The sequence below is a fragment of the Vipera berus genome (assembly GCF_964194415.1).
Source record: "Vipera berus genome assembly, chromosome: 3".
NCBI classification, from domain to species: Eukaryota; Metazoa; Chordata; class Lepidosauria; order Squamata; family Viperidae; genus Vipera; species Vipera berus.
The window spans coordinates 191,210,123-191,231,760 of NC_138204.1; the positions used below are offsets into that span (position 1 = coordinate 191,210,123).

General features: G+C 38.0%; 2 protein-coding genes across 3 annotated transcripts in view; both read right to left on the bottom strand.

Moving 5' to 3' along the window:
* Positions 1-21,638, bottom strand: part of RAD54B (RAD54 homolog B) — a 42,296-nt gene that overhangs the window by 12,184 nt on the left and 8,474 nt on the right. For both annotated transcript variants that reach the window (XM_081325838.1, XM_081325837.1), the window contains exons 4-6: positions 4,149-4,331; positions 1,828-2,100; positions 641-803 (exon numbers count right to left, since the gene is read on the bottom strand). In XM_081325838.1, the coding sequence (XP_081181964.1) occupies positions 641-803; positions 1,828-2,100; positions 4,149-4,331 (619 nt within the window). The remainder of the gene's footprint in view (positions 1-640; positions 804-1,827; positions 2,101-4,148; positions 4,332-21,638) is intronic.
* Positions 14,170-19,765, bottom strand: FSBP (fibrinogen silencer binding protein). Its single transcript, XM_081325839.1, has 2 exons — positions 19,366-19,765; positions 14,170-15,395 (listed from the first exon to the last, which is right to left on the bottom strand). Exons 1-2 carry the CDS (start codon positions 19,734-19,736, stop codon positions 14,867-14,869), a joined length of 900 nt encoding a protein of 299 aa, XP_081181965.1. The 5' UTR covers positions 19,737-19,765; the 3' UTR covers positions 14,170-14,866.

The following is a 21,638-nucleotide window of genomic DNA, read 5'->3' on the forward strand; positions in this document are numbered from 1 at the left end:
TGAGTTTTCTTGGGTGGGAAGGACAACGTGCAGATTTTATACATACCTAAGAAACCACAATAGCTCTTATAAACATGCTCTAGGCATAGGCCACTGCTCTGTTATGGTTATTATATTAGTCTCCATATAAAAAGTCCACATTATCCTCATATACTATTCTCCTCTTTTGGCCTATGTGCAGTGTCTCTCACCCCCCCCCCGCCCCTTTCTTTCTCTTTCTCTTTCTCTTTCTTGTATTTCCAATCTGTATGGTTGCTATCATGCAGATTTTTTTTAGGAATTGGGAAGATCTAGAACAAGTTTTGCACAAAGGCTGTTTTCTAGCTCTCCCTCCTTCTGGGAGGGAAGAAGCTTCTTTCTCATACTTCTGCCATTGCTCAGTTTGCTTTAGTTTTTGTAAGTGTTGCCACCTGTACATAGCTTCCCCATATAGTCATCTCCCTGGGTAAAACTCTATCAAAACAATCATCACAAAAATGTTGCTGAAAATGGCACCTAGATGGGCATTTCTTTCTCTCCTCAGCTTTAGCGCTTGAGGTTTTTACAATATACCAAAGGCAAATGCATCCACTTTTTCCAAAATCTACCTATGTTCTGAAAGACTGGGAGATCAAAAACCAGGAACTCATGATCTTCTTACCTCATTCCCATCACACATTCATAAAGAAATAGAATTCCTTCTCGCTGATGTGGGCGAAGATGGCTTGTAACGTAAGGGTCTACAACCACATCCACAACAGGCAAATGTGACTTGTTAAACAATCGCTGGTGACTTGGGCACGGATATGGCATAACTAAGGAATCTTAAATTTCAAACATAGGTGGTATCAGTGCAAAAATATTAGTTTTAAAGTAAAAGCAACCAGTTTTGTAGGTGAAAGGAAAAAAATTGCCAAATTCAAACCAAAACATGTAAATGACCCTATCCTTTTAATTCTCAAATTGACAGAGTAATTAATAAACAATTAGTACTGTCATGTAAACAGTCTTCTCTAAGATGTTTAATATTAAACAAAGAGGAAAAACAATACATGGTGATATTTGTTCAAGAACTTCTTAGGATAAAATCAACAAAATGACAACTTGCTTCACTGGGTTATATTCCAACCTTAATTAATTTCCCATATAATCTGACTTTTAGGTATGTACCAAACATTTTGAGTCCCATCTTAGGCATAAAAGTCAGCTGGGTGACTTTGGGCCAGATATTCTCTCTCAGCCCAATTTACCTCACAGGGCTGTTGTTGTGGGGAAAATAGGAGGAGGAAGGAGAAACAGATATGTTCACCACCTGAGTTACTTATAAAGTGAAAAAGGCAAGATAAAAGAAGAAGCAACTGTATTTTTAATAATTCTTGATCACTGGCTTTCAGTGTCTGTAATTTATATCTAGAGAACAATAAATTGCCTACTCATGAGCTATTTGCAAGTTTCTTAACTTTGCTGCAAATGAGATGGCAATCTCTCCAATCCATCAAGGGAGGAATATCTTCTGTTTGTTCAGTTTAGATATGATTTCTGTTTTCAGATATGTCATTTTTCAGTCCATCTAGATTTCATCATATCCATAGTGCCTAGATTTGTTTTATACTGAGATTCTGAGAACGAGAGAAAAAAGTTAGATTTGGTTATCCAATTCACCCATTTAATTAGTATGGCGTTCCCCAAGTTAATTTCCTCTTTGTATGTTGAGGCTATGACTGGAGTGAATTCCAATATAAGTTAGAGTGTCTGAATTTGATTTGGATTACTAATTCACTTTCTTTAGAAGAGGATAGAACAGAGATAGACAGATTAACGCAGATAAGCTCAAAAACAAAGCCTTACTTGCAGCTAACGGATCATGACGTGGTTTACAGTTAGGCCAATTTTCTTTAGTATTAGGTTTGCAAACATTTTTGAAAGGGTTACAAAACCGCCTTGTAGAAGCAACTGAGGAATTCCAACTTTCTTCTGTGGCCTCCAGAACAGACAAAAAACATTTGCCACTTTGAAAGTCCTCTTCCAATATCACACCCATCACTTCAATTTCTTTGCTTCCAATCATCAGACTCTGACCTTCAGTGAGATTGTCTAAGTCTCTGAACTGATATCCAGTGCCTAAGAGAAATTATAAAGGTTATGTTGAGATGAATAAAGAATACTTTTTAAAAAAAATCCCATTTATATCTCGCCCTTCTCCAAAGACTCAGGGCGGCTTACAATCTAAGCACAAATCAATGTGCTTAGCAATTTAATCAAATAAATCTTACAATTTTAAGAAAGAAGACATTATCACCATATTGTGCAAGAAATAAGGCCAATTCTTTTGACCAAAAAGCTGAATACTGATAGTTTATATTTATGACACATTATTTTTAAAGAAAAAATATTAAATAGCTCTCTAAGTTTTTGAAAGATGTCAGGAACATCCTCAATATAGCTCCTTTATTTTTATGGTACAGTATCACTTTAAAAGAAGGTAAATATTAGCCCCATTTGATGCCAAAACACCCACTGCTCCAAAATACAGATTGCGTGCTAGAAGCTTTCCAGAGATTTGGTACTCATGAGGGCTGGGGGGAAAAACAAAGATTCTAACCCAAATTCACAGATACATTCCTGAAAATATCTTACACCTTCATTTACTTCACTAAATGAATTCCTAACTTATCCAATTCTACTAGGCAATAGGAACAAAAAAGCTTGATTAACAAGTTAATGAGTAATGCATGAAAGTTAGCGCTGTTGCTAAGCAATATAGTGCAGGAAATGGTTGATCTCCCTTTTATTTATAATTGTGTTAGCAGCACCAATTATTATTTTTCTGGAAACAAAGAAATCTCTAATACCTTAGAGACAAACACATTTATGTAAATAGTTGTGGGGAATGGGTCACTGTGCTTATTGCACAGGCATGTAAATTTTGTTTGAAATGTTAGAGACTGTCCTTTATTTGGTAATCATTGCTATCTGGGGGGGGAGGGAGAGAGAGATAAAGAATTGCACTTACTACATCTGATAAAGTGGACTTTACTAGATAAAAGATTATGTCAAAGAACTGGTACTATAAAGAAATGGCTTAAAGGTATGCCTTCTTGCATACTATTTTGCTGCACGTTGTTGTGGAGGAGGTAAATCTTTACAAAAATGTTTAACTATATAAATCATTTGCAGTTTCACTGAACACATGCAGGTAGTTTTCACCCCTCTGAACTGGGATTAACTTGCAAATACATAAATGTAGGGAAGTGTGTTGTGGATATGGCAGATATTAAATTCCATTATTTATCAGAAACATTCCTAAAAGGCTAGTGGTTAAAAAAATATAACCAGAGTGAAACAGAGTGTAGTTTGTATATGTAAGAGAGAAAAAGACAAGTGGTAAGAGTGATATTCCGAATATGGAATGACATTATGAATATGGGAATTTTCTGGGCATTATCTAATAGTAGGACAACACTTTGGATTTGATTCAGAAGACCTGTTTCAGAGAGGTAGTTCATAATAATACTTTCCAAACACTCTTTTTATTGGAAGATTTCCATTTATTCCTTGCTTTTGATAGGATAATATACTCTATTCATGCACAAGGAATTTTAGAGTACACTAAGAGCATTTTTCATTTACTATTTAAATCTTTCAGCTGTATTTGCCATCTCAATCCCTAAGCCTGAGTTCCAACTCACATGTGCAAAGATCTAATCATTGCAATTGTTCCCCTCATCTGACCATTTTAACTCCATTCTGGCAATCGCCGAATATGTTGAAATACTATTTCCATGACTCCAGCTAGATATAATAGTTGAAAATGATAATAATTGAGGTTGAAGTCTAACACCTCTAGAGGATACAAATCTGGCCTCATTCACAAGTTAGCCATGACAAACTACCTCCGAACACACAAGTTCCAATTAGCTGACATGGCTATGTAATATTCTAACTTTCTACCAATGGACAGAAAATTCCTTCATAAAGTCACAGAATCCTAAGCAATGGAAGGACCATATGGACCTTTGAACTCATTTCCTAAGCTCTTCACCTCCTTTGTCGCTTCAAATCATGGGCTCAGTCATCAAAAAGTATCCCTTTTCTTCCTTTGGTCAAAAGTTACATAACAATATTTCTTCCGACATACACTTGAACAATTATTTTCATTTCATTCTTACCTTTTCCAATGTTTTTGCCTTCCATATCCTTGAGCATCACTGACTTTCCTTTTACTATAAGAACAGCATCACCTTCCCACTTCTTGTGCTTTTTCTTTGAGGCTTTGCACCAGACAACGCTGAAATATTTGGTAAGGCAGATGGGCTCCTCTGGGTGTCTTGCTTTTTCTGTTGCTGCTGGATCTGTAAGAATGAAGACACACAGGAGGCCTTGGAATTGCAGAGTGTACCCAGGTATGCAAACTGAAAGACAGTTGAGCAAACCATGAAGCTGATTACTAGGTCAGCTTTTTAAGTCTATTCATTCTGTGTGTATCAGGAGAGCAGGATATCTTTTAAAGGGGGGGGGGACTTGTCTAAAAGCATCAGTAACAGAAGCTCCCAAGTACACAACTATTCAGAATTCAGAATGATAGGATTGCACACTGTGTTTCTTTATACATATCTATATAGGTACACAAACTTATTTACGCACATACATGCAGGGGGGAAGAGAGAGAGTTAAGAGAATCAAGGTATGTATAGCAGAATGTATACACAGAGCAATGTCTGGATTGTACCTCAAAACATTTGAAGACTACAGTACTATGTTATCTGCTCCTGCCATAGGCAAGCTGCTTTGACACAGAAGCAAGATACTTTCTGGATGGAAAGGTACATAATGGGAGAGAAAAACATCAGCCAAAATATTTCAGAGACAAAACCAGGCAAAGTGCCCACAGTGCAGTCTACTCAAAATATTTCAAGCTTTGTTTATTTAAATATTTATTTTACTGTAGTGCTGTCTGACAAGCAAATCACAAAAACATTGATTTCTGCCATCTACTCATGAGGAATATATGTGGGCAATCTCATGATCTCTTCTTTCTCGGGAGAGATTTTGCAAGCACAAATCCCGCATCCAGCCATTGATGTCAGCCACAAAGTTGCTTCTGTTTCTTCAGGTACATCTTCAGTTCATCACATCCTCAATGGATGTCCTCAAGAATGACATTTTCTCTAGTCATCTGGCATTTCATCAGTTCCTCACGGTTTTTCAAAGACAATATAAAAAGGTTCATCTATATTCTCACCTTTATTATCCTAGGTCCCAATGCATTTTGCCCTGAGATTTAAATAGTCAGTGAAATAGATATTTTTAGCATGTTTACTTCTTCTGCCCTGTCCCTATATACTGCTCTGTCCAACTGCATTCTTCTTGCAGAAAACATAACCAGAATAGGATCTGAATAGCTTTGCTTTCTGTTTTAGTAAGCAATTTGCCTTCTTTCTTGAGATACTAGTAGAGTGTTCCCTTTTTCTTCCTTTTATGTTGACATTATCCCTCTCCCTTCTACTGCTTCTGTTCCTTTGGAACAAGTTGGCTCATTGTGTCCATAGATCATACCATGTCTCATAATTATTAAATCATACTTATCTTTCTGAACTAAGAATGAAATCTTCTATTTTTATGTCCTATACTCAAAGCATTAATCTATGGATAAACCAGGTTTATTTATTTATTTATTTTATTTTAATTCCATTTATATCCCGCCCTTCTCCGAAGACTCAGGGCGGTTTACAAGCTTAGCAGTAGCCTTCATTCTATGTATATGCCTGCTTATTAGGGCTTTCACACACACCCCCAAGCGGCATTATTACAAAGTCAGCTTAATTGCCCCCAACAATCTGGGTCCTCATTTTACCTACCTCGGAAGGATGGAAGGCTGAGTCAACCTTGAGCCTGGTGGGATGCGAACCTGCACTTTTATAGGTTGTGAACTATATGAAGCAATGTTTTTTCCTGTAGAGTTTAAGGGCCCAGTTACACTTCCATTTCTTTCTATAGTGCACATAGGGTTTTTTTTCCTGATGTCTTTATTTTTCATCTCGACTCTCCATTAAACCCTTTCCAATCAAGTTCCCCATACTTCAGCCTAGGACATTTTCTCCAGTCCTTGTGAAGTACAATATACCTTTCTTGTACCTGCAAACCAAATCTCTTCCATCAATACCGATAGCCAATTATTCATATGCAGTATTCTTTTCTTTTTTCAATCCACTTCTATGGAGTAGAAGAAATAATGGCAATCCCAACTTACCCCAAAGGTGGGATTTTTGTTTATGGTTTAATATCCATGGGGATATAGTTGCAAGCTGTTTTTTACAGCATGATTTTCCCCCCAATATGGATTAGCACAAAGGAACAACTAGGGATGAACTTGATAAGTCTTGGAAAGTGATCAATCACATCCCCAATCTTTACCTTTGTCAAACTGTGCATGTTTTTATGCTTATGAAAGATTGCGTCCTTCTTTCTATGATCTAACAAAATTTTACCATCTTTCATCAATCATTCACTATTCTAATCCTGTGTTTGCTACCAGCTGAAAAATAGGTTGGATTCTTTGCAGGCAGGAACAGAAAAATGGCACAAGCATTGCAGGTCACAGCTGCAAACTTCCATCCATCAATCTTCATCTTTTTTAATGTTCCACCAGTAGAAATTTTGTTATTGTTTCTTGTTCTCTTCTCATGCTTTCAGCTAAAACTATCGATTTAAAGGGAAAGACAGCTCGAAAAACTCCCTCTGCTACTGACAAACTATTTGTTCTCACTGCTTGCTTGCTTGCTCAGTACTGCTCAGGCCTTTCATGAAACATGTCCTGCAAAGTCATTTGTGAGTTTCTGTAGTTGTTGTCACAACCCTATGTTATAATTTAATGTTTACAATTTAGTACAGATTTTGGTTTGTTTTATTGTATCTCACTCTGGGATTTAATAGGAAGGCTAGAATATCTATATTAAATAAATACATCCTCCAGTTTTACTCTTTGTACCAGACAGCAGAATTCTTTTCTTCTGAACATTTCAAAAAGAAGTTGAACTGACAGCTGCAACTTAGGAACGAGTCTTGTGTATAACCTATTATCATAAAATGGACACTGTAATTTGATTTCTTGCTTATCAGCTTCTCTTTCACAGTCTTAAGCACAGATAAGTTCCCAAAGCAATTCATGGGGATTTTGGCAGGTAATGGGAATCGCGCTGCTGAGCTAAACCCTGTATCTCTTTTTCAGGCATTTTCTAAAGACTATCTCCAGGAAGGCCTGGAGGAACGTTGTCCATGGGGTCGCAATGGGTCGGACACGACTTCGCAACTAACAACAACAAACACTTATCTATATATTGTTGTTATGAGGAGAAGAAGACAAACATGGGAGGGAAACAAAAAAATCAGAAGCAGCACAAGCTGAAGTTTTCCTTTTCAAGCAACTGTCCATTTAAGAAGAAGCCTAATAATATAGATCTTTGTTATTTTCACTGTTTATTGTGATTCTGTTATTGTATTTTATTAAATTGGTAAACTACCTTAGAAAGATCTGTGCTATATGTGTAATGACAAGGCATAAAATAGCTTCCTTTTATTTTTATTATTCAGATGTGAGTTTGTCCAAATCCAAAGGAATAACTAAAAGTTTAACTTAGCTGTGCTCACAACACAATTCATAAACAGGCTGCCAACAATAAACAGGAAAAACTATTATTATAATTAATATTAGCATTTAATTTTAGCATGCTGCTGGCGACCTACTTTAGATCAAGCTCATTGCCCAAAGCTTTCGTTCATTTATCACTTATAGCAATATTTTTTTTATTCGTTACAAAGAAAATAATTTCCAAGAGATGCCCCAAAACACAAACCACACCAGACATATCATTATTTCTGCTGTAGATCTAAAACAGGCAATGCTGCAATAAGCCATTTAGATTACCGAAATATGGTTGCTTAAAATTCATGAGCATTAAGAAAGATTTGACCCTTGTTATGCATTACACAGGAATGATTATTTTTAGACAAGCTGATGACATTCTTGAAAGGAAAAGATGTAATCCTTTCAAGCCATGTTATATAAACCCAATCTACATAAAGGCAATCTATTCAATAATTCAAGCAGGACAAAAACATGAGAGATCAAATTTAATAGGGACTGTGTAACTGTAGTTATACCTATTAAATACATATGCATATTATGTCCCAGCAGAGACTTATGATTCATATTAGTCATTGCAAATTAAAGTTAGTTACCCTTTTTACACTTTTGATGCATTAAAAAAGAATCACAATCTATTTTTTACAATTTAACTGCTTTATGGGCATCTTATGGGCATCTTATTTACTTCAGATATCCCTGGCAAATCTCACTTCAAATTGGTTGATATTCCCACCAGTCTTATGAACTGCCCCTAGGTGATAGGAATGGCAACCCACTAGATCTGGAAGACCAAATAGGGGGAAAGATGAGTTATAATATTTAGCTTGGTACGTTTTCCATTCCTTTTTAATACCTACATGAGGCCACTGGGTGGGATGATCCGCTGCAATGGAATGACGTACCATCAGTACACTGATGATATTCAAGTCTACATCTCCATCCCAGGTGACCGAGTGATAATGTTGCTGTTTCCTTGCAGTGCCTGGAGGCTGTGGGAGTCTGGATGGGGGATAAAAGGCTCCAGCCTAACCCTGGTAAGACCAAGAGACTTTGAGTACTTGGAGCTCCAAGTTCTGGGACTTTTAACATCTTTAGTTTTAGATGGGGTTGCACTACCCCAGACAGATTCATGGGGGTTTTCCTGGACTCATGACTCTTGCTTGTTGAGTAGGTTAGGAGAGTCTTTGTTCAGCTTCATGTTGTGTGTCAGTTGAGCATCAGCTGAACCTTTCCTGGATCAGGAGTCTCTGCGCTCAATCAGTCAAACCATGGTCATCTCACAGTTGGACTTTTGCAACAGTCTACATGGGGCTACCCTTGAAGAGTATCCAAAACTGGTGCAGAATGCAACTTCTCAAGAGAGTTTTTGGGCCCCTAGGGTAGCCCCCATTAAGTTGCTGTTCCGCAAGCAGCATTAGGTGCTAGTTTGCTTCCAGGTCTAATTCAAGGCGTTAGTTATCACCTTTAAAACCCTTCATGGCATTTGCCTAGAATATCTGAGGAACTGGCTCATCTCAGTGGGGACCAACCTGCCCCACCCACACTGGCAGAAAAAGCAAGCTATGGACCTCCCATTTGGTTAATCGATTTTTAATTGAATTTTCAATGCCTAGTTTTTATTTATTAAGGTTTTATGTCATTTTATGTATATAAGCTGCCTAGCATCCTCAGTGAGATGGGTGGCATACAAGTTTATAAATACATACATACTGTACATACAAATATACATACTTACATACATGTTTTAACCAGTTCTTTTCCCTGAGGTTCATGTGCATCTTCATAGCACACATTTGAGGCTGGACACTCATTTCGAAAGTTGTGAATATTGTACGCCTGTTCTCATAACATGGCAGCTCTAGAAGCAGCAGCTAAATACCAGCAACCAGTTGCCAAAAGACAATGTGGTGAGGTGAATGACTTTGAATAAATGTGACAGTTATGAAAGAGGAACAGGACAACCCATGTTCAAGATGATCCTCAGCTATGAAAGCTCAGAAGGTGACTTTGGGTTAATTGCCTCCTCAGCTGAACCTGTCTTACACCTTGTTTTGTTTACAGCAAAACAGAGGGAGGATTGCTGTGTTTGAGGCCCTAAAGAAAGTCACAATGTAAGTCTCATGAATAGATAGATGGATCGATGAAAATATTTAATCTTTTCTTTAGGGATAAAAATCTGGGGAGGAACTCTGGGGGTCACAGGTATTTTGCTCTCAGACTTCATGTTGTTCTACCTGCCTTAATAAACTTGGTGAACAGTAGCTTTTTAATTTTTTTCCCTCTAAATCATAACATGTCCCACCCCAAACATACAGGTAGTTCTAAACGTATGACTGTAATGGGACCTGCTCACTAAGGTCACAAGCCATAATGTCATTAAGTGAGGTGCCCACATGATTGCCTCATTTAATCACTCAATCCATGCTCTTCCCACTGCAGTTGTTAAGCAGAGCATTGAGTACATAAGCAGTGGAGTATCTCCGGGATGGGGGAAACTTTGGGAAACCTAGTACAGGCCTAGGCCTGCACTGCATCACCTCCCTAGCTCACACATGGCCTGCCCATGCCTTCCCCACTCCCTGAGGCAACCCGTGCATCACTTACCACCTCACTGGGTTCCCATCAGCCTTGGCCTGTTTTTACACCCCCTTGATCACATTTGAGAGCCAGCTGCTTCACCCTTAGATCCTCCTGGAAGCCACATGGCCCCATCCCAGAAGCAGGCACCATTTTGGAGCAGCCACAATTCATTGCAGCCACTCCAAAAATTGTTACCACTTCCAGGATGGTGCCACATGGCCTCCACTGTGTAGGAAGACTGCGTGGCAGAATGGTTGCTTCTCAAAGGCCTACCAAAAATATAAGTGACCAATTCCTGATAGGGTAGGGAGGAGAGTGCGGGACCCAACAGAATGGGAAACAGGCCCATGGTCTGCTGGGACACAATGGGACAGGATGGAGGGAAAATGGGCGGGGGGGGGGAGTGCAGCATCTCTGTAGACAGTTATAAGGGCAGATAGATTGACAAGCGACCAAACTTCATTCGTGTGATCTTAAACCATAACCTTGGGCACAAGTTGTAAGTCCCTTCATTCAGTACTGCTGTAATTTCCAACAGTCACTGAAGAACTGTCCGTAAGTCAAGAACTATCTGTAGTCAATCAAACAGAAAATCAATTATCTCTACCAAATACTCTTGTTACTTTGTGGCAACAACATCATGCATTAGCTACAAAATGGCTGAGAAAAAACAGCAGAGGCCCTCTACCAGTTGAAAGAGACTATAGTCCAATGTTTCTCAACCATGGCAACTTTAAGACGTGTGAACTTCACAGCAATCCTCTAAAATAATCATTCAGCCTTCCTGTAAACTGGTGGTTTCCAGATGTACTGGACTATAAATGCCCTTAATTCTTAGCATTCTGATACTGGCTATTGGAATTATCCAACACTGAGAAAGGGAGATGCTGGCTGGAGTAAGATACAATACTTCATTATAATATAATTCTGTCTTTCTTAAGTGCCTCACATGGGGTAATTTTAATGTTCAAATACATATCAAAAAGTAGTTAATGTAACAGAGACGTACTGTGCAAGAGGCTGCAAAAGAACAGGTGAGGCAGCTATTTGTAGCATTTTAAAACAACTATGTCCATAGCAATTCTGGGAAAAGGGATAAGGTATTGTAGGCAGATGCTACATCCCCAATCATAAGCAAGATAAAATTCAAAGCAGTTCACAGTCAAGTTAATATACATATACAGTAACACACTTGCATCATATTTGATTAAAAACCTTTTTAATTCATATTCAGTTCTCTGAGTTTCATTACCTACATCACCATTACAGGAACAACCCAGGGACAAATTGGAGGTATCACCAAATACTGTACAAGGTAAAGAATAATTAAGATTAAAAGAGGCAGAAAAATGTAGAACAGTGTTAATGGAAATTAAAAAATAATGCTATAGAAGTGGAACCTTCAACAGAATGAATGTGACAGATAGAAAATAAAAGTGATAGAAATATTTGGGATGAAATTAAAGTGAGGAAATATTGGAAGTGGCAATTTAGGGATCAGTAAGGGAATGAGAGTTGAATATTGAAGGGTAGAATTGAAATTAGTGATAGAAATGTTAAAGCCCAAGAAAAAAAACGTATGAAAAGTAAGGTATAGACCCTGTAACAATGTGATTCAGTTGCCATAATTGGAGAATATAAAGTATGGAAGTAAGAAAAAAAATGTGATATCCCCTGGACTGTTTAGGGCAGACATGTCAAACTTGCGACATCATGTGATATCACACAACATATCGGGACGGTTTTGCCATTGCCAGCAATGGGGTGGGCGTGGCTTCTGCATGACGCATCTGGCCTGTGGGCCGGCAGTTTGACACCCCTGGTTTAGGGTATTCATAGATAAATTTACTATATAAAAAATTAGACAATCCATTATCTATTGGATGATAATTTCAGAGATATTTCCTTAAACAGAAACAAAATGACCACAGATAGGCAAAACAGTGGGAGTGGGAGAGACTTCAGATTTTCCACTGGCTTCCCCATTGACTTTCCTTGTAGGAGGCAGATAGGGAGGATTGGAAATGGCAATTACATGACTGCAGACCAGTGGTCTCCAACCTTTCCAGCTTGGCAGCTCAGCCCAGGGGGATGGGGGGAGAGAAGGGATGGTTCTGTGTGAGTGGCATGTGCATGCACAACTCCATTTGTTGCTTGCAGCAGGCATACACACTTGCTTAAGTATTTGCTGCTTGTGCAACCACCCACTGTTCACACAAGTGGAGCTCTGCATGCAAGTACAAGTGCCCTGTTCCGAACAGGCCGCAACCCAGGGGTTGGGACCCCTGCTGTAGATGACCACTGTGGTGCAGCAGTACTCAAGCAGCCACAACCTTTGCCAAATTTCAATTCCATGGGAACCATGGATCCCATTCTGTAAGTTAGTCCATTTGAGATACATTAATTCAAAAATTGTTTCCCTACTATGATGTATCATTTGGCCCAATTGAAGGCTAGAAACAATTAAACAAAGTTTTAGCAATAGAGAGAGGTTTTGTGGTGAATTGGTTGGAAAGATAAATATAGCTGGAGTTTTTATGAAAATGTTGTCTTAGCTGAGATCCTATGTGATATGTCATGCAAGTTATATGGATTGTATGATACAATGAGTACTTTGGATCTGAAATTTAATATAGCAAAGATTAAACTAGCTTAGCTTAGGGAAATAGAAATTGAATGAATAATTTAAGTTGTAAGTGGCAAAAATGATGTAATTACTAAGTGGTTCACTGCAAGGAATATTTGTCAAAAGAAGCAAAAAGGACTATTTATAAAAGTATACTTCTAATTCCTTTATTAAATGAAAGAGAGAGTTGGGTCTGTCAGGAGAAACAGAAAGACTGAATGCAGTAGGCAAGGGAGAATTAAATGGAGAAAAACAATTGCTGGAATGTGAATTGAGTAAGAACATCAATACAAAAATAAGTACGGTACTCTGAAATGGCTGTCCCAAGACAGAGAATGAATTAAAGTCAAATTGTGGAAAAATACATGAAGGAAGAGTGAATGAATTGAAAGAAAGGATAAAAATGAGAAAGACATTAGAAGGAATTGATGAGATCTTCAGTAAGACAGGGATAAGAAATTCAAGAAACAAAGGCAATGTGTAAGCAGTGGATGGGCATGACAAAAACAAAGATGGTTTTCAAGTACCAAGAGATAAGGAGAGGTGCAATGAACAGAGCTGGAGTAATATTTTCTTTTCTTTTTCTTGTTTCAGGCATTTAATTTCTGTATTGTTTACTACTCCTTTTCTGCACTTTGCATTATGCTGCTTGCCCAAAAAGGGAATAGCACGACAGTGTGTGTGTGTGTGCGCGCGCGCGTGCGTGCATACAATATGATCTCGTTGTAAGTAGCCAAAATAACAAAATTCATCCCAAAGAAAACTAATAATATCATCAGGCTTGGGGAAAAATCGGTTTTGCTGATGATTTCAGAAAGAGAGGGGGTTTCTAACAAAAGAGAGAAAAGGACAATAATGATTAAATATGCTAAGTGAGTACAGAATTGTAATTATCTGTTGGGTAAAGAATGGTAAGCTCTGTGAAACAAAACGGAAAAGGTGGAGTTCTGAATGAATCCATTGCAGACTTAAAAAAAACTAATCAAATACTCTCTTCTATCCCTGGAGTGTCTACTTGATTGCAGATAGATAGATAAGACAGATAGACAAAGATAGATGATAGATAGATAGATAGATAGATAGATAGATAGATAGATAGATAGATAGATAGGTAGATATAGACAGAGAGACATAAAAACAAACACACCCACACGTACACACACACACATACACACCATCAGGAATTGTGTGTACCAGTTCCATATTACATCAGCTGATCACCCAAGCAAAATTGCAATTCTTTTTAAGACATGTTATGATAACATACTTCAGATGGATTACGCACTGGTGGCTATGCACCAAAATCAGGTATTACCAACCTTGAAAATACTGAGCACTATCTAGATATAAAAAGATTAATATAACATTCCTTAACTTGCCCTTTTGGACTCCAATGATTCTTAATTGGACTAAAGAATGTTTCACAAAAACAAGAAGAAAGTGTCAGAGGAATTATTTTTATTCTGAACTGTTTACTGATTTCAGAATTAAAATACTTTAAAATATTGTTGAGTCATATTTCAACAGTTCAGCTCAACATGAAAATGCACACTACTGTAGATATTCCTATCCATGCTTTTCCTGATAGCATAAGGCCATACTAAAATACTAGTTATCATTATCTTATAAAAGAAAAAATGAGCAGTTTTTTTGTCCACTTTGCATATATTTATTTACCCACAAATAAATATTTTAAATGGGTACTTAAGAATTGTTCCCAGAAAAAAAATGAAATAAAAAATTAAACAGATTTTTTTTACAATAGCTTCATAAATCAGTAATGGCTTTTACTATCACAGGATAGTAATCACAGGATTTCAAAAAGGATTTTTTTAAGTCTTAGATGTGGTTTTCCTTAAAATCTGAAGATCTAGGAAAACCATTGAAAACTGTCTTTCAATTTCTTGCAAACATGAATGAAATTAAAAAAAACCATAAATTCTTTTGTCCTTCCACTTCCAATCCATCCAGATAAATAACTGATCTTTTATAAACAATATAGAATAAGCATGGTTTTATGCAAAATTGTTTTATATTCAAAGACTGTTGAATTCAGGAAGATCACGACGTAATCGTATTGCCTTTAATTTTTCTACTTTAATTTTGGCTCTCAAAAGCTCTTCTTCCAACTGCTGTCTCCTTTTCAACCCATCCCTTTTTTCTTGGATATACAGCCCAATTTTCCTTTGATTTTCCAAAATTACATGATGTTCTTCTTTTAGCATTTGCAACATTTGTGGATCATACCCTCCACATGCTGGCCTAAATCGTTCTCCACTTTCGAGCCTAAAAAACTCATCTCGCCTGGGGATAGGCGATGGAGATAGCATTCTTATATCCACAGAAGACAGGGAAGTTGATGGAGATCTCTCCATGACATGGACCATATGTTGCTGATCTCTTTGTTCCAAGTTATCCTGTGTTTGCAATTCAAGTATTAGTGAAGGTGGTGGCTTCACATCCTCCTCTTCTGGATCCAGTTCCAGTGTGATGGCAGCAGGATGGGGCTCCAACATTAGCTGAGGAGAACTTGTAGTAGCAACTGTTTCTTTTACCAGGGTTGCACTAAAACGGAATAATATTTTAGGCATTAGAGAACAGAGTCTTCTCTAGCCACATTTGTAGACACAAAATAGCATTAACTGACATTACTGAGTCCATAAAAGCTAAATAGGCAGACATGATTAGTAACTGACTAAAAGACTACTTGGAAAGTCCTGGATTGTAGGCTAGGCTGGGCAACTGAAAAACTTTCCACAAGAAGGCAATGGCAAATACTGTAACTTACATTTTTACTAAGAAAACTACATAAAGTTGTCTATATAATCATCAAGAATCGAGCCCAAATCAAGGAAGCTGAATATTTTTAATCGACCTCTGAGCTATTTGTACTTTGATAAAAGGAGAATCATCACAACTGTTTATGTGCATATGGGCTGCCAGGAGAGACAATAGAAAAAGAGAGAGAATAATGGCATGGAGCAATTAAACCTTGGACACTTCTTGTTTGCATAATTCTCTTCTCAAGGTGGTCTTCTTCCCTAAGTATTCTTTTTCCTGAAAACATGGACAAGAAATCAATGGCTTTTCAGAAGCTGCAGAATTACAGCTCCCAGCAGGCAGAGGTTAGTATGGCCAATAGCGAATAATGCTGCAAGTTGTAGTTCAGCAAGTTCTGGAAGGCCACAGGTTCTTTCCCTCTGTCTTAAGGTATTTATTGCCATATCTGCACTGCACATATCCTTCAAAATTGCTAACTAGTCAGAAGGATCTTGAATATCATTAACCAGAGAGAGTCCACATAGGCTACTATTATTTGGACTCGTTCCAATCTTCCCCTCTCTCAATGCTGTGATGGCTGCTGAGGACTTCAGGGAATGTTAGGGACAGTTGCTCACCTGGAACGGGACTGAGAAGAGCACTTAGAAAGCTAAGCAGCTTTCAAGTACCTTCCAATCTAGCAGTAAGTCAGTGAATGACCCTGCTCTTCCCAGAAGATACTGAAAGGAAAGGAGACAGGAAAATCATCTTCTCACCATATAGTGGCTTAAGAAACACTGAAGATAGCAACAGTGAAAAACTGAACACACTGGGATGAGTGGCATTATATTTCCAGTCCCTTTCTTTCCTATGTTTTTATTAAAGACAAAATAAGAATATAAAGTTTTCTGGGCAATTAACATATCTATTTTAAGTGAAAAACACTAGAAAGAAAAAAAAATTAAAATGCCTTTAAAAACACTTCTGGTCACTGGTAAGTTTGGGAAGAGGTATACATGAGGTTAGGTATCTTTGCAGCCCTTACACCATAGCATGTTCATGCACTAATTTTTTGAAATAAAAGCAATCTTGGTATAACATAATTTAATATACGTCTGCTTATTATTTATCAGCTCCAAAGGATCTTCCTGTTCCCACTACTAAGTACAGTTTTATCTAAAGATATAGTGAGAACCTCAAAAGATTTCCTGGATAAAAAAATCTAAAAGGACAGATATTTTCATTTCCTGTCATTGCTGCTCCATTAAAACTCCTTCCTTTGAAATATTTGTTTTAAAATAAATAATTGAATAATTGATTATTCAGCAATCTTCCATTATTATTGCATGGCAGTTCATAGTTGTTCCTTCAGCTAGATCATATATTGCAAGTGTACTCAATTCCTCTACAGAAAGATTACTCTAAACCTCCTAACACTAAAGTAGGGAACACTGGTCAACATCATTTTCTTGGAAGCAAGCTACAATTTTATCAGAATTTGCATGTATAAGTGCATGTCAGGACATTCAAAATGAAAAGATTAAGCAGAGGTTTCAGATCACAGCAAATCAGCAGCTGTGAGCAATGGAGCATTAGTCATATGACCTTGTGTAGCAGACAACCCACAGAGAAAAACTGGAGCTGCATCTATTAAGGATGAAAAAAGCTGATATCAAATTGAACAGCTAATATTCATCAGTAAACATTGCCAAGCAAAGTTAAATATCTTGTATAAACAAGTGCAATTTCCATACAATTTTAAACTGGAAAAAGGGTATGTCCCCTTTTTACTTTCATGTCTAGCTCATTTCCTGATCTATTAGTTTTAGCAGCTGTATTTTTCATAAATAAAAATGGTATCTGACAATGCACAAATTATGGCTGAATAGAAAATGAGAACATAAGAGCCACAGTCATGGGAAAGTAAAGAGATAAAACCAAAGTGATTGAGAAGGCAAACTCTTTGTGGCCAGCTGTATCTTTGGTTCTCTCTTAAAAACAAAAATCTTTTGCATTTTCCCCTTATTTTAAAGATCTACATGGAGGGATAATAGACAAATTTATATTATTGAAATTTATCCCCACAAAAGCATGTTTAGAACCACAATACTCATTTCTAATGGTTCCTATTCCAGATAAATTTTCTGTAACAGTAAGCTACAGCAATAACCATTTATACTGCATTTCAAAATGTTTAAGCAATTGATCATTGTGGAGTTTTTTTTTTGCAAAATAAATATTTAGGTGCTACACAGCATCTAAGCAAGATTACTAAACAACAATGGTACTCTAACCATTAGTACTCAAGCTCAGATCTGTTACCAAGACACTACCTACTCTAATGGTTCAATAAGTAACGTCTTTCAATCAAAGTGATGATTGGCCCAATCAATTTTAGTATCAGCCTGAATAATCATTATCAGTCTCATATCTCAAGGATACTACTGCAGTTTTTAGACTACAGTCCCCGTTGAACTTAATACACTTTTGATTATATGTGCTGGATTGCAAAACATCATTTTGAAGGACTATTAGGTATGTTTGCCATCCTAAGTTATATAAAAAACTGGGATAACAATCAAATAACAATAATCATGTTATGTCATATATCATATCATATAAGCATAGCTGATGCAAAATTCTTATATAAAAAGAATCTGTTATTGACATATTTTTATTTGACAGACATCTTCCGTGGAAGTAATGTAGAGAACAGCACTGTTTAATGTAACCGGAGGCAGGGCAGCAACCGGAGGCAGGGAAAAATCAAAGACTGACTAGCATGCCCGTACATGCCAGCCTCTCTAGACATTCCACTTAAGATTATTTTTGTTTACCACAATAAATGGCATAAATTTAAATAGAATAGGCAATAGTAGCTAGGAAAAGAGATATTTACTTTTCTTTAGGATTTTGGGGGAAAAAATCTAAGGGTACAGGGCAGACGTGGGAAGCTTGCACCAGAGAAAAGGGCAATAGCAAAGGCCCTGCAAGAAAGGTCAAACACAGCTTGCCTGCTTTATGTCTAGCTCAAATCTAGACAAGCTTCAATTTGATGAGGCACAAAACAGCCTGCTCTAAAAACAAAAGGTTTTGTGCAATGGCAGCATCCTTATCTTCCTGAACCTGAGCCTTGTAAACCTGTGCACGTTCTTCTTCTAAGTTTAATTATAACTTTATCTTTATTCTGCCTTCACACAAGGCTAAAAATGGTTTTGAAATCCACTTGTATTTTTAAAAGGCAGAGTAGAATATCAGAGAAAATAGCCTAAAAAGTCCAAGTGCAGTTTAAAATATATTCTGCTCTGGGAGATTAACATAATCCTTGTCTGGGCACACGCAGGAGTGAGCTCCTTTGTTCTCCAACTCGACTTTATGTAGATTTTATCCAAAACAGGCAACAGCTTCCGAATGAGGGCAGATGACTGCAATACCATACTACCTTAAATGTAGAACAGCCCTTCGCTTGGTCAATGTTTGAATGCTATGCCTATTAAAAGGGGAGGGGTAAAAGTTGGAGCTCCTATTTCACTTGGATTTTTTCTTAACCCTCACTTGCCAGGGGTCTGACAATAAGATCCTTGAAATACAGCTGCAAGCTAAGCTGCCCAATCACCCCTGTTTTTGCCAATTCAAAGGCTGCTTTGAAAAAACGACTTGGATTGCAGCATTCTTAGTTTTCCTAAGCTAAAGCATTTAGCTCAAACAAGGGCCGGAAAACAAGGCAGGAGATGCTCAAGTTGGCCATTCAAGCTCAGCGTAAAAGGCAACTTACCATGGCAGATTATTCCTCTCTCTCAAACACACAGTGGAAATCTGAGGGATCATTTCCACAACTTTCTTAGTCGGTTCAGAGATGTAGCTTTTGTAGTCACAAAGGGTCTCCTTTTGCTGTAAGAGTTCTTGCTTGGCGTATTCCTTGAGCCTTTTGTATAGTGTGCGCAGGCCCTGGGCAGTGCGAGGAGGGCGGTCAACTCCAATGGCATTGTAGTTGTCAGCTATGATGTCCCAGCATTTGTTTTTTTCCACTATGACTGAATGTTTGTTGGTGTGTTCCTCCAGAATATTAACATATGGCTTGACAAGTTTCAGCAAATCAAGCTTTTCAGACAAAGTGAAATTCGAGGATCTGGCCTTCCCAACCATCGTCCTCTCCAGCCTGAAGAAGCAGCAGTTCCTGAAACCACCACACAGATCCTAGCTCTGCTCAGCTCTTTTTCACAAACAGAAAAAAGATCAGGCTTAACTAGGCTTGTCTCATTTAGGCCCACGCCTACAGGGGAGGGTTTATTAAAATTCCTTCAGCTTAAGCTGACGCAGGTTCGTGAAATCTGGTTAAGCCAAGCCTGACCTACATAAGGCTTCAGACTGAAGGAGAAGACGGAGGGGGGGGGGGAGTGCGCACGCAGAGATACTTTTGTGCAAAAAAAACCCCATTTAAACAGGATTGAAAATATAAAGGTTTAAAGATTAGCACGTTACCCTGCCAAATATTACCCAATTCATCCTGAGTTTACAAGCTTACACACATACATCTCTTTTGCTGATAGAAAAAAAGGGACTGCATAGAAGACTGAATTTATTCATTCCCAAGAAAAGAACAACTTTTTATGGGGAAGGGAGGCATTTATTGGTTATTAAGCTGAACCACCTCTGCAATAAGGAGAAAGAGAAAAAACAACAACAAGCAAGATGACTGGATTTAGAGGAGGCGTGTGTAGAGAGATCCCTAACAGAGCCCCCAGATCATGGTTCTGTTCCCCAGCGGCTCTTCTCTCAGGCTCCATTTGCATAATGCTAGTCCTGCTGTCAATCAGGAATTGCAGATTGCCTAGCTAGTTAGGTTTCACTCAGGGTCGGGCTTCGCAGCAAAGCTAAGCTTCCCCAGCACTTTGCAGTGTGGCTTTGGCTTTATGCGCGCACACACTTTTTAAAGAGGCAGATGCTCAACAGAGCAAGGACAGGAATGAGCAGAAAACCGGGTCCCCCTCCTTACAGCTGCAGTTTGTCCTAAATGTACAACTCATTACGGTCAACTATCACATGGCAGAGAACACACCTCTCCAGAGGTGCATCTTAAGGACAAGATTCTGGTTGCCCTTTTAATGACCTTCAAATGAGCTAGGCTAAAAAAAAGGCATCATATCCAAGCAGGAAGGAGCTAGGATGGATGCAAGTTGCTGCAGACATGGAAGATGCTAGCTGGGGAAAGGCTGCCGTAGTACTCTTGTGATAAGAAATGCAATCATTCTGTCAACTTATTAGCTTGTAATGTAACAAGAGCAGTGTGGCACTTTAAGAATTAGTCAATTTATTATCACATAACTGTCACTGATCACAGTTCTACTTTGTGTATGGAGCACAGTCCTGAGGAATGTTATGCTTACACATCACTTCAAACTATTTTTGCAACCCTTCAGAGATGTAGGAATCAAGTTAAACTCAGGTCCATTTTTACTTTTATTTCCAAATCACAAAATATTTTTTTGATTTTTTAAAAAAAATTAAGGACTACAAACAGAAAGTATTCCTTGGAATGCTCTAGCTCAGAGGTCCCCAACCTTTTGGGCACTAGGGACCGGTTCTGTGGAGAGGGCTTTTTCCGCGGACCGGAGAGTGCATGGTTTTGTGTGCTGCCTGCATCTTGCAGATGGGGCTTTGCTTGTTTCTGCGGACCGGTTGCTGGCATGCCACAGCCCGGTACTGGTCCACGGACCAGGGGTTGGGGACCCCTGTTCTAGCTTGGAACAAAGTCTAAAAATCTCTAACCCTCCACAACTGTAGATATAGTTTTATTTATATCAAGGGTGAACAATCCTTAAAAAATATTAATCGCCACAGTCATCTTTATGGAAAGATCTTCTCTTTATTTTATCATTATGTTATTTCTCTTTTATAAGGAATGTTATTATTTTTCCTTAAATTCAGGCAAATGAAAGCAGAATCTTAAAAGACAACAAAACACAATTCTGAAAATGTGAGCAAAAATTGGGGGAAAAAACCCCAAAATTTAATAACTAGATATTTTGGACAAGGTGTAGCTGTAAA